Raw genomic sequence first — 13398 nt, 5'->3', positions numbered from 1 at the left:
TTTTATAAAATAATTTTAAATATTAAAATAAATATATTTAACTGTTTATTAAAAATTAATTCATTTAACTTGTATAATAAATCTTCTAGAACCAGTTTGACCTTTGTAAGAATTATTCCGAACTCAAGAGTTGGCCGATGGAGTACAATCACTTCCCGCAAATAAATTCAAATGTGGGGGAGGGGGCAAAAGGAGGTACTTAAGGAAATACTAGGTTTTCGAAGACTAAAATACGCTAAATCTTTTTGTTTTTAATGATATTCAAGGTAAATAGACAAAATTTTTAGCCGTCGTAAAAAAATAAAATTTTTATTTTTGGCGGGCAAAATGGGGTACCCTTTAAAAAAGTTGAAATAAAAATTTCTGAAAGTCGATGAAATTTCATTAAATTAAATTTAAATCTAATGGTTACTGATTTAAAAAGTTATAGTGCTAGACAGCAGCAACGGGAGTAGTTCGGTGCTCGCCACTAGATCGCGCCCACCTCTTGTATTGTCCCTGGTAAGAAACTTATTTCAGAGTTATTATATTCCAGACTTGAGTCGTTCCTCGTGCATAAGATAATTTTTCTGCTGCAAAATAGCAGTTTGATGATAATTATTTTCTGATAATAATATAGTGGTCCCCTTTATTAGAATATGATGTTAAAGCTTGTCATAAATAATTCCCTGGACAAGTTTTGTTAGAGTTCAATAAAAAGTACGTGTGGAGAATATATATTATTTTTCTAAACATGGATCCATTTAATTGCTAAATAGATGTTCTTTCTTCTTAAAATAATATTTAACTATTATTTTTTTTACAATCCTGCCTGATATATTTTTTTACCTCAGCACTTCCATTGTGTCTTATGTTTTTCCTTCATGTGCCTTTCACACCTTTGTGTCCACTGCCAACTAGTTCGTTTCGCAGCGAAGCGAACTTCTCACCACATTGTAGGCAAGTAAAGTTATTGCTTCCAAAAACTTCTTGAATCACGTTTGACCAATTAATTTGTTGAAATATTTGTGGAAGGTTTACCTGCACACATCTTGTGTGTGAAAGACACATAAAGGGACTTCTTTGGTTAACCACTTGCAGATAATTTGTAATTACTCCGAACTTACTTCCGGTTTTTTGCAGTGTAACTTTTTTTTTTTTGAAAATTTTAAACCTTTACCGCGGGAAAAAATGTATGTGATGAACAAATGAATCAATGATTCGCCAAATAATGAATTTTTCTAGTATTATATAACTTTTTCTTCATCAAGGTGGACGCGACATAAAGTCCGGGGGGAGAAAACTGATTCAGCGAACCGTGAAGGCGATACCGGGTCGTCATGGGCATCAAACAGCATCAGCATCAGCAACGGCAACGACAGAAATAGTCTCTACCCTATAACTATAGAGCACAATAATACTATAAACTTGCCCCTCGTATTTCTCCAATCCCGATGGGACGATTTGTATGTATCAATTACCCTGCGGGTTGAAAAAGTATCAGTTGAATGTATCAAATATTGTGTGATACTCAAATTTTTTAATGACTCACGACTTTAATGATTGATTTCAAATGTTTTTAGAAAGAATTAAAAAAATTTTTTCATTTTATTATAACCATGTATATATTTACGGTCATAAAACATGTATTATTTATCGTCTTAGGTTCAGATACTGGTAATAAAAAATCCGCGGGTGGTATGAATGATATAAGGTAACGTCTGACCTTGGATATACCTCGTTGTCGTACCTGAAAATAAGAGAAAAAGTAAAAAGAAGAAGCTGAACTCGAGTTTGGCTGTAGTCGTATCGAAATTTTGAAAGTTTTTAATGCATCGATAATCATTAGATTGTACATAAGTAAAAAAAGAAGACGAAATAAATATAATCATTCGGCAACTTTAATTAAAAGATGATTATATAATGATTTGGAATGTCAGTTAACTGTTATAGCGATGGTATACAAAGGTGAGAGTAAGTCATCATCAAATATTAAAATAAATTTTATTTAATATGACTCTCTTAAGACCTAAAATAACTTTTATTTATTTTGTTAGTAAGAAAATAAAAAATGCCTGTTGTTATGTGGGTAAAGTCGATAGATTTAAAAAAAATAACTGTGCTTTATGATTTTAAACTGTCTGATATTTTTTTTGTTTTTAGATATATATTGAATATTGAGCGTACTATTGAAAAAAGTTGCAGAACGGAGCTATTGTGATGAGAAAGCTTGAGATAACGACGGATATGTCCTGAACTACCTGTTCATCGTCAATTATTTATCCTTTTTTCTGTTTCTCCCTTCTCTCATTTATTCCTCTTATTACTGTTACTTTTTTTATACATACGTTTGGTACACTGTACAAAATTAGCGGAGTAAATTCGGACCGAATGATTGTTTATTTATTTAATGCCCGGAGTAACGTTCACTCCGAAGGGGAGTTTATTTTAATATTAAAATTTAAAATTGGAGTGGATGAGAATTTAAATAAAATCCAGATCCGAAATCACTCCGCTGGAGAAAAAAATTACGTATTTACTCTATATGCGGAATTCTTATTTAAATAAAATCAGTAATTACTCCGAATTCCCTCCCGATTTTTCGGTGTGTATATAACAGTTGAATTATTAAAAGTATAATAAGTATATACATTTCATAACGTTAATAATTCTGATAAACCCAGCGCGCTTTGATCTAGAACACTTAGGAGTAACTTTGATGCCTATGTAAATAATATATACACAGTTTTTTTTTTACGTTACGTCCCCTTGTCAATTGATAATTTCAGATGTAACGCATTTTGATTTTCTATGTGCTATTTTCTTTCTTCATTTTTTTCATTATTGATCTGGATTAATATGGATAATAGGCAGAATAGAAGCCATGAGCTGATGAACATCAGGGCAAGTAGAAGAGGGTGTCATGCATGGCTCGTCGCATCATCCTGTACGTTATTCCACTGGTAATGCAAGCACATTACGATCTTCATGGTCAATATAATTCTCAACCAAAATTAGTATTGAATTGCCATGTTGGACACACTAGTTTATTGATGGATACTTTAGATACACATTCAACTGACAATACATTAAATCCAATACACAATTGAGCTAAATTTTCGGTTGATAATTTCATGTACTTCAATTCGACATTGTATCCAAAAAAACTGATAGATTATTTGTTTAATTAAATTGGCGTGAATATTTGCAAAAAAAAAAACAGATGTACTGTGAAAAATTTTCAGAATAGACGGATTAAATGCAGACCGGATGACTATGGATTTATTTAATGCCGTTGGAGTAAAATTCATTCCGAAAAGGAGTTTATTTCAATATTAAAATTACAAATTGGAGTGAATGTGGGTTTAAATAAAATTCAGATCACTCCGAAATCTTTTGTCTGAAAAAAACAGACTTCCTATTTACTCCGCATGCAGAAAATTTTTTTTAAACTCCGAAACTCTGAGTGAATTTGGATTTAAATCCGTAATCACTCCGAATTCACTACCGGTTTTTTAAAGTGAATTGGCAAAAAAAACTTTTAATTTTTCAAGTACAATTTTCTACGGACATGAAATTAAAATTTTATTTTTATTTTATAAAACAATAAAATTTTTTTATGTAATATTTCATTTTCGTGGGTGATTTAATACTTGCTATAAAAATTATCTACAAAAGCCGATTATTGTTTGAATAATTAATTTATTTCTATTATATATTATATAGTGACTATTAAAAGTGTTAAAACGTTTTAATGTCTGAAGATTATGTTGAACAAGAGTATATAATAAGAATAGAAGAAAAGTACACTTGTTAAAACTACGCCCCCCGACATCTTTACTTCATGAATTCATTCGTTCCCTCCTGGGCTCGCTAATGTCTTCGTCACGAGAATTACGCAATTATGTTGCACTGCACCCGACAATTATCGCGCAAAGTGCTGAATGGCAAGAGAAAAGAAATTTAAAAAAAAAGCACAAAGAAGAAAAAAAGTATAAAACTCTTCTTAACGATTTTTTTTGCCTTCGTAAAAAATTCATAAGTGAATCAGATCAAAATAAATTGCCTCGTAAATTATTCAAGTCAAGTAGATGAAATGACGAGGGTCAAGAAGATAATTACGATAAATAATTTCTCAAAACACATGACTAACAATTCGGTAAGATGTAGCACAAGTTAATCGTAACAATTGGCGAATTTCGAATACCGAGAAATTTTAGCGAATCTAGGGCCTAAAAGTTAATCAACGAATTTTGACTGTTAAGCTACGCTATATATAGTTGTGACTTGTTTCAATTGCAATTTAAACGAGTTACAACACAGCGTAAAAAAAAAATGCTTTGCCAGGTCATTGAATATTGTTCAGAAGCAGTAGATGACCTCATTATTTTTAACGATATGAAATAACAGTTTCATATTTTATAAATTCTATTTAAATGGAACATTTTTAGAAATATTTTACAATAATTTTTTTTTTTGACAACTGATGTATCGAATTTTTAAAGTTGTAATGCTTCGATGAATAGTGCTGAGTAAGCGCAAATAGATACAGAGGATTTGCATCAGTGAATACATAAAATAATAAAAAACAAGAAGGGTGAGATGTGATATGACCTATGGTGACAATCGTTGCAGGTTCCGTGAAAAAAATAAAAGCTAATACGAAGGGGCAAAACGGAGTAACGCAAAATTTTTTTTTTTAAGTTTTTAATCATTTCAAAATACGATACCGTCATCAGCCGATGTCTACTAATTTTTGGATTTTTTTAGAAACGATAAATTAAAAAAAAAAAATATTTTAAAAAATTGCACTTGTAGTTTTTTTAATTTTCTACATGTGCATATTTTTAGATTTTTTTTTTTATGTAATTGATTTGTTGAAAAAAACCCAAAAATTGTAGATTGCCTGTCAACCAGGATGATAATAATAAATAGTGATTAACAAATGAAAAATTAATAATTCAAAGTTGGTAATTAAATTTTTCAAAAAATCTAAAGTGATCTATAAGAAAATTCAATTTAATAAAATTTATTTAATATCCAGAAAATTTTGTTTCACCTTTTCTAGGGGATATCCCATTTTACGATACTAAATGTAGCAGATAGTTAAAAATTTTCGAATTTTTGTTTCAAAGACTTAATTTAAAAAAAAAATAAAAATATGCACATGTAGAAAATTTAATAAACTATAAGTGCAATTTTTTCAAATATTTCTTTTTTAATAATTTATTGCTTAAAAAAAATCCAAAAATTATTGGACGCCGGCTAACTTCAGTTAAAATAGAAGGCGCTTGGAATACACGTATAGTTAATAGAGAATTGACCAAACTTGTTGGCCTAAAATAATAAAGGAATGCATTGGATCTCCTGCTGCTACTCTTAAATGCTGAGTAAAAAAAGAAAGCATGGGAAGAAAAGAAGGAGAGAGGAAACGAAATGAAGAAGGAGAGACTAAAAGCTATAAAAATTAATTAGACGCGGGTCGGGCCTTCCAATTTTTATTTATTTTTTTTCATATCTACGATTATAATCAACTGCTCTGTCATCATCAATGTCCCAAGTGCGGTTGATATCTTCTTTTTTATTTTATTTCATTTTAACTAAAACCATCGAATGTTATTATTTCTTAAGAAAACGCATAGCAGTGAAGAAGAAAATTTCTTATATAAAACTCCAAACATTTGAGATAGAATAGTGCCAGGTAATTTTTTTTTTAACACTTGGGCCATGTCGAGAGATCAAAAGATATATTTTTCAATGATATTGTACGACAAATATCTTGTCTATTGATATTTAATACCAGGATACTTGACTGTCGGCTTTTACAGTGTCCGGTCCGACAAATTTAAGCATTACAATGGAAATGGAATTGAGTAGAATATTGAGAAGAAGTAAACAATTCAATAGAATTTTTTTCTTTATGAAACGCATTTTATTATTTTTTTTTTCATCTTGAAAAGTGTAAGAGGCTCGCGTTCTATTCGTATATATATATATATATATAAGAATGAAGAAGCACAGGTTTTTTAAGAGGGTGTCGTAGTAACTTAGTATCATGCAGCGAGAGAAGAGTCTTGTATTGAGGGTTGAACAATTGAGTATACGAAGAAGGACTTGAGTTTAATTCCTTCTCACTCTCACTTCTTACAGAAGACTGTTATGTTTTTTCTATCCTTATCAAAAATGATGTTCTCGCTCTTATGATGTAACCCTGGAGTCATAACCAGAGTGAATACAATAGACCGCACGCCATTTTCACCACATCTATTCTTCCTTCCTGCTATTAATTCCTACCACTCATGGATTTGGTATAAAAAAAATAAAATGAAGGGGTGAAAGGAATAACGGTAGCAAAACTGCCTGCCCGCAAAAGTTTAGTTCTGCTCTTACTCTCTTTCGTAAAACTTTTTTTCCCCTTTCTCTTTTTCTTTCATTTACTTTTTATCATAATTTTATTTTTATTCTTTTAGTTTTACGTCTTTGGTGTCTTTCTTCTGGTTTAAATCTCTTATATATATCTTTCATTGAAGCTTTGACTATTAGCGAATAAAGTAAAGAGAACTAAACCGTGAAAAGAGGAAAAATTTTTTAGCCAACTTGGCCCCATGGGAAGTAATCAATTACTCTCAGGCAATGAGAATAAGCGAAAGAAGACTAATATGTAAGTATATAGTTTAAATATATAGGTATGTATGTGTATGTATGTATGTATATATATGTGGGTGTATAGAGAATGAGGTTTTGCTTTTTACACTACATAGCTCAGAAAAGGTATAGGCACTTTATATAGATATATAAAAGTTTATCTCTAGTTTTAGGGAGATTCTAGCGCGAATAAAACCGCGAGCTTTTGGATCTTTGCCAATCGGCTCGCGATTTTTCTAGTGCGTTAAATTCAGTCCAAGTTAGGAGAATAGGGGACGACAACTTTAACCAAAACTTTTTCATAATTTTTCCACCACAATCATATACATAACTACTAGTCTTTATAATAATAATATTTATATTATCCATTATCTTCGACCGCAGTGACCCATACCGTAAGTTATTAATGTATGAATATCATATTATACCAATAATTTTTCACGTGCATTATATTTACGAGATATCGGCAGACGAGTAGAAACCACCCAAGGAGAGTAAAAAAAGTTCTGATAAATATTTTATCACCGTAATATAAATTCACAATAAACAACGAATACTTGTATATTTTATCTTATGACGTGATTTTGTGAAAAATCACCCGATTTTTATTTATTAGATAAGGATTTTGTTATTGCTGATGATAACCACTTTATTTTTAATAAATTATTCATACACTGTAAAAAAACCGGAGTAAGTCCAAGTGGTGTAGGTGTTAAATTTCAATACCGAAAGCGGTGTTAAAATAATACACCGAAGGTGTAAATATTCTTTACCAATGTCCAAAAAATTCCCGGTGTTAAAAATATTTTATTTTGTGAATATTTTTACTTACTCGACTACTACCGCTAATTAGTATTTTTATTAATTGATTAAATTATTAATGATTGAAATAGTGGGGGTGAAATTGTGTAATTTTTAAATAAATTAGGGAATGGGCCCTCAAAATTTAAGAGGCCCATTTTGCCGCCAAATCATTTGAGGCACTCAAAATTTTAAGTGGCCCATTTTCTCCCTTTCCCCTATTAAGGGAGATTGGGCAAAATAGGCTGACATTTATATTACATATAAGTCCTCATTTCTTAAGGGGCCCATTTTGCCCCGCCTTCCCCTACTTAAAACATAAATAATTATTTAAATAAGTACATAAAAAAATTGAAATTTCTTCCGGTCAATATTCATTAAATTTTTTTATATGTAATACATTTATTTTTCTAATTTCTATACGTGAAATTTTTTCGCATCGATTTAACACCGCCTACACCGGTGTTATTTTATTTTAACACCGCTATTTTTACAGTGTATTCATATTCATGTTTTTTTTTTTTGGTATCACTTTATAATAAATTACATAAGGATACTAACAAACTACAATGATGTCGAACATACCACGTGCAGGGGAATGACTTTAGTATGAATGCCAAATGTAATGTTTTACGTTATCTGATTGCGTATACATCACATATGATATTTCAGCTCATCAAAAGCAGATATGTTAGGGTGAATAAGAGTAAGAGAGCCGGAGAATAAAAGCCATAGAGCAAGAGAACCCATCGTTGAATCCTGTGTATCCATATATATATATACATATATATGTCGAGCGATTCATCCTTTCTGGTAATAAATCTCAACGTATTCTCGAGAGACTCGGTGACAGATCATAGACTGATGTATGATCTACAAAGCAAGGGCGAGTAATTAATGAAGCTATTTATCAAAAAATTTCATATTATTTTTTATTTATTTGGTTTTAATTTTTCAGACTTTTAAATCACATAGATGATGTCAAAGTGCGATGATGCATCCGTATATATTATATTAATAAATATAAATATTATATATATATTTGTATAGAAGAATCATATTACATGTAGATATGTGCCGCTTGTAGTAATGTAACGCAATGAATAAACGGAAAAGAAATGATGAGAGAAAAAGTAAAAGAGGGGAATTAGATCCGGGGTGAGAATATGGAGAATTGGATTTGGCAGACGTGGCTCATGAGAGATACATTGATGACAAAGGTGGGGGAGAAGAAAGCGGAGCCGTCGAATGTTCCTCGAGGTCCAGGAGAGGGTGGTGGTATAGTTGGTGAACTGGACAGCTACCAGGACGACGAGTATTTAAGGGAGGCTCAACGCCGACGCGCGCCAGTTCTGCTCGTTTTTGTCAAGCCGCGAGTTATTCCTTGGGATTTAAAACACATCGCGTCTGCCACGTGCCGCTACCGCCGATTTTAAAGAATAAATTTTTTTGAACATGAAAAAGTAAAATTTAAATGACGTGAATAACAAAGCGGCTTTTGAAATGTATATGATATTTTCATTGAGTTTTAAAAGTAAAACTGACAGTTCAGTACAATAAAGTCATGGAGGTATTGAAAGATTAATGACATTGGGTTTTCAAATGATTTTTCTTCAACATCAGTGATCAATCTACTCTGACGTGTTTACTCATAATATTTTTATTTATAGTACTATAAATTTATTTCATGTTTACATACATCATCATAAATCGTATAAAGATTGTACGATGTGCTGGAGGATATTGATACTGTATTTATTCAAACCAATAGTGCGTGATGAAAAAAAATTAATAAAACTTATGGTTTTTTCGTTGTATCTCCTGTTGCTCCAGTTAGTCAGTGCGTTTGATCATCAAGGATCCATTAATTCGATAATAAATTCAACGGATTCCCAGGGTAATTTTGTAATAACACGGATTTTACCAGACGGTGAAATACAAAGAACGGTGAGGTGGAATGGAATTTGCGCCAAGGAGACAATAGTTGATTGGGGGTATGCTAATTAACACCAATGTTTCTTTTATAAACTTTTATTTTAGCCTTAAGAGACGTAACAATGACGTCTTTATGAAGCCTTTTAAGTACATCCATTTAGTGATTGTCAAGTCTGTTTAACATACACCGTAGCCTATTTTTATTTAAATTTATTCAGAATCAGAAATAAAATAAAAATATAAAAAAAAATTATATTTTTTTGTTTTCAATAGAAGATTTGACCGCAAATCTGCTTTTGCTGTTTAAATCCTTAAAGTGGCAAGTTAAGTGCAAGGATTTGAATATCCGTTAATGTTTTTACACTTGCTCTTTTTCATCTGTTTATATTCTCACGGGGCTGACTAAGCAATCCTATATATATAGATATATGTACATATATCTATATATATGGAGCGTTTCACACTAAATCGAACGGTTTGCAAAATTTTGATTTTTGATTTCCTCATTTTTTGATACCCGTCAAAAAAGCCTTTTGGTAAATTTTGAAATTTTTTTTAATTGTTACAGAAAAAAATACTCAAAGGGTTTTTGATTAAATTTCTGGAGTTTAAAGTTTGAAATTATGTTTTTCAAATTGAATCTTCCACCTTTTTTGAAAATTTTGTATTTTTTTAACGTGATCAAAAAGATGTCAAAATTTACCAAAAAGTTTTTTTTTTGAGGGGTTCTAAAAATATCAAAAAATTGAGGAAATCAAAAATCAAAATTTTAAAAACTGTCCAATTTGATGTGGACACGTCATATATTTGCATGTAAAATTTATATTGACATCAATGATTTTTTAAATTCTTATTTTTTTTAAACTTAAAAAATCGAGACAGGTGTTTTTATGCTTATGTATGTACGTAAAATATATGACTATATATATGTAAAGGCTTGTGTCACGACAAACTTGGACATCATCAATCAAATTAGCCAGGTCACATTAAATCTAGTGTAAATTATTATCTCGTAACTTTGACCCTCCGTCAGAGAATCCGCGTGGGGATTAAAGCAAAGAGTACAAGGAAAGAGATTATAAGTTACGCTGTAGTAAGTTACAAAAAAACTAACAATAAAAGAAAAAGATAGGATAGGGGTAAAAGAAAGGGAAAGTTGGGTAGAAAGTCCTGCTGATAATGTCTTTGCTGCAAGTGACAATATAAAATAAGAGAGGAATCAATGATAATATCCTATTTAAGTTTATTATTTTCTGGTGATTATTTTCAGAGATATAAATGTTGCGTTGAGAGAGATTGAGGTAAACGGGAAGAAGCTACAGTTGATTTACGAGGGAGATAGTTTAACTGACTGCGTAGACGAGAGATCGATTGACAAGGATATTTGTTATGAAGATGATAATATCTGGACGGATGACATTGAAGAGAAATTTAAAGTTATCGAGGAAACTGTACCACCACGTGAAATCGAGTGGATCGAATCATACGATGATCTTCATCGTCGATGTCATCTCGTCAAAACTCAAGCAAGAAGTCAAGTTCTACGACAGCATATTAAACACAGGTACACATCTGTCATCATCATGATTTTCGTTAATTAAGAAACCGTAAATAGTTATTAATTAACAGCTTAATTATTTATAAAAAAAAAAACAAATTTATTTTTTTAAACTGGTAGGATAGTAGAGAGGAGTCTTCAACAAATGGTAATAGCACCAGGAACAAAATGGTGTGGCCCACATCGAACTGCTTCTTCTTACAAAGATCTTGGCGGGTTGGACAGCGTCGACAGATGCTGCAGACGTCATGATCACTGTTACCGAGCTATTCCACCTTTTTCTGAACGTTATAATTTCTGGAACTACATGCCATTTACACTGAGTCACTGCGGATGTGATCAGAGGTAATATTATTATTATTAAAAAATTTATTTAATTATGTCTATTGACGAAAAAAAAGCTGTGGTTTTTTATGGTAAATCTGGGAATTTAAAAAATAATGTAAAACAGGCAATGTGGGAATATTACCAAGACACTAAGATTAAGACGACATGGACGTCAAAGACGTAGAAATAGACGTGAACTTTTTCTGATGCCCGGTACTCAATGGTGTGGACGAGGAAATCGTGCGACTAAATATACAAATCTTGGTGGTTTTGGTAAAGCTGATTCTTGTTGCCGAAGACACGATACTGCTTGTCCGTTTTATATTCCTGCTTTTGAAACACGCTATGGCCTCTTCAATTGGGGCATTTCTACGCTCATGCATTGCACTTGCGACGAGCGGTAAGCTGGATCTGTACGATGCAGCATGATTATATAATTCGATAATATTTTTATATTCATCACAATCGATTATTGTCCGTAGGACAATGTCACACTCTGTTATCTCGAGCAAACAAACGTGGTCTGGACTTTGTAGAATTGTAAATAGAAATTGTTTTAGGTGTTTGACTATAATTATTTTATTGTATGCATGATTTGGATGATACTTTACTCTATTAAGTGTATAATTTTTAGGTATATTTCTTACTGTATTCATTTATTTTACTGTATTATATTTTGTTTTTCTGAGAAATGCCGAAAAATGTCATCAGTTCAAAAGTTTTTTGAGTTTTAAGTCAAATTTGCAGTAAATTTCGAGATCTTTTTACTTTTACAGCGAAAGTATCAGACTTATCACAAAATGTCATGGAATATTTTTTGTAGACAATTTAATTCCTTACAAATTACCTCTGATAAAATTTTTTGAATTCTGCATTGTTTTCTAGTTATTTACATTTTAATGTCAAGCTCGAAATCAATCAGAACACTATTTCTAAGAAGATATGAAATTGGAAATAATTTTGAAATGCATGCTGTAGTTTATGAATTGAGTTTTAATTAATGATTTTAAAAGTTCATTTTAATGGCACTTTTTTGAATTGTATTTAGAATTTTTTTTTGAATTATTAATTGTCAAAATTGCTTAGAAAAATCATAAATATCAATATAGACAATTATTCTAATTAACTTTTAATTTTTAATTACAGCTTTCGAACGTGTTTGAAAATGGCGCGAACATCATCTGCAAATTTTATTGGAAGAATATTTTTTAATGTCGTGCAAACAAAATGTTTTGTTTTAAAACCTCAGAAGGTTTGTAAAAAATCATCATGGTGGGGAAAATGTGAAAAATATGAATACCGAAAGCAAGCACATTTACGTAATAATATATCGTATTAATAATTTTTTTTATTTTATATATAAAATAAAAAAAAAAATATTGATTTTCAAATTATTCGAAAATTGTAAAAATTGAGAATTTTTTTAATAGTAAATAAGATCTCAGGGATGTTGTACATCTTTGCACGCACAATTAAGGAGCGCGCTAGGCTGATTATCCGGTTCCATATATATGACAATACGTATCGATTTTATTATTTATATTAGTATAATAACTATGAAATATAAATAATTATATTGTTCATCAATATAGACATATCGTCTTCTTTAGGAGACTCAGTAGTTTATATATAAATGTTTTAAATTTTTAAAATCAGATAAAAGAATTATTAGCGTACAAGAAATCAAATATTTTGTAGTGTATTTATCATGATAAATATTTTATAGATGTGTATATAAATACTAACAGAAAATTTAGTCTTCAATTATTTATTATTTTTTTTTTAACTAAAATAAATAATAATGAAGCAATCGTCATATATTGTTTAATAATATGTAAAATATTTTTTATTCCATTTAAATTATAAAAGATAGTTAATAAAAATTTTAAATAATGGTTTTTTTTAAGATAAATATCGAAATTACAAAGCAAAAATACTATGGAAACTATCATTAGATATATTAATGACAGTATTTGTATGATTAAATTGAATTGTTTGTAGTCAATAATTATATTAACAAGTTAAAGGTATTTTTAAGATTTCGCGCCTTTTGGTTCCCGGACAAAATATCGCCGATCAATCCTCTGAACACTATAACTTTTTATGAAAATTAGATATCAAGTTCAATATCCCAAATTATTATCAATATCCCA

General features: G+C 30.4%; 1 protein-coding gene across 1 annotated transcript; it reads left to right on the top strand.

Annotated features, from left to right (window-relative positions):
* Positions 1–8487: 8487 nt before the first annotated feature.
* LOC103570877 (uncharacterized) lies at positions 8488–12775 on the top strand. The gene is made up of 5 exons (XM_008548760.2): positions 8488–9419; positions 10631–10924; positions 11039–11263; positions 11370–11645; positions 12392–12775. Exons 1-5 carry the CDS (start codon positions 9154–9156, stop codon positions 12582–12584), a joined length of 1254 nt encoding a protein of 417 aa, XP_008546982.1. The 5' UTR covers positions 8488–9153; the 3' UTR covers positions 12585–12775.
* Positions 12776–13398: the final 623 nt, after the last annotated feature.

This window comes from Microplitis demolitor, chromosome 2 (assembly GCF_026212275.2).
Source record: "Microplitis demolitor isolate Queensland-Clemson2020A chromosome 2, iyMicDemo2.1a, whole genome shotgun sequence".
In the NCBI taxonomy this organism is placed as follows: domain Eukaryota; kingdom Metazoa; phylum Arthropoda; class Insecta; order Hymenoptera; family Braconidae; genus Microplitis; species Microplitis demolitor.
This window is presented reverse-complemented; position numbering and strand designations above follow the sequence as displayed.

Excerpts from the sequence above, each read along its gene's own strand:
- LOC103570877 (XM_008548760.2), top strand. The coding sequence starts at position 9,154 with ATGTGCTGGAGGATATTGATACTGTATTTATTCAAACCAATAGTGCGT. Across the intron at positions 9,420-10,630 it reads GAGACAATAGTTGATTGGGG|AGATATAAATGTTGCGTTGA; the intron begins GTATGCTAATTA and ends GATTATTTTCAG. Across the intron at positions 11,646-12,391 it reads CATTGCACTTGCGACGAGCG|CTTTCGAACGTGTTTGAAAA; the intron begins GTAAGCTGGATC and ends TTTTAATTACAG.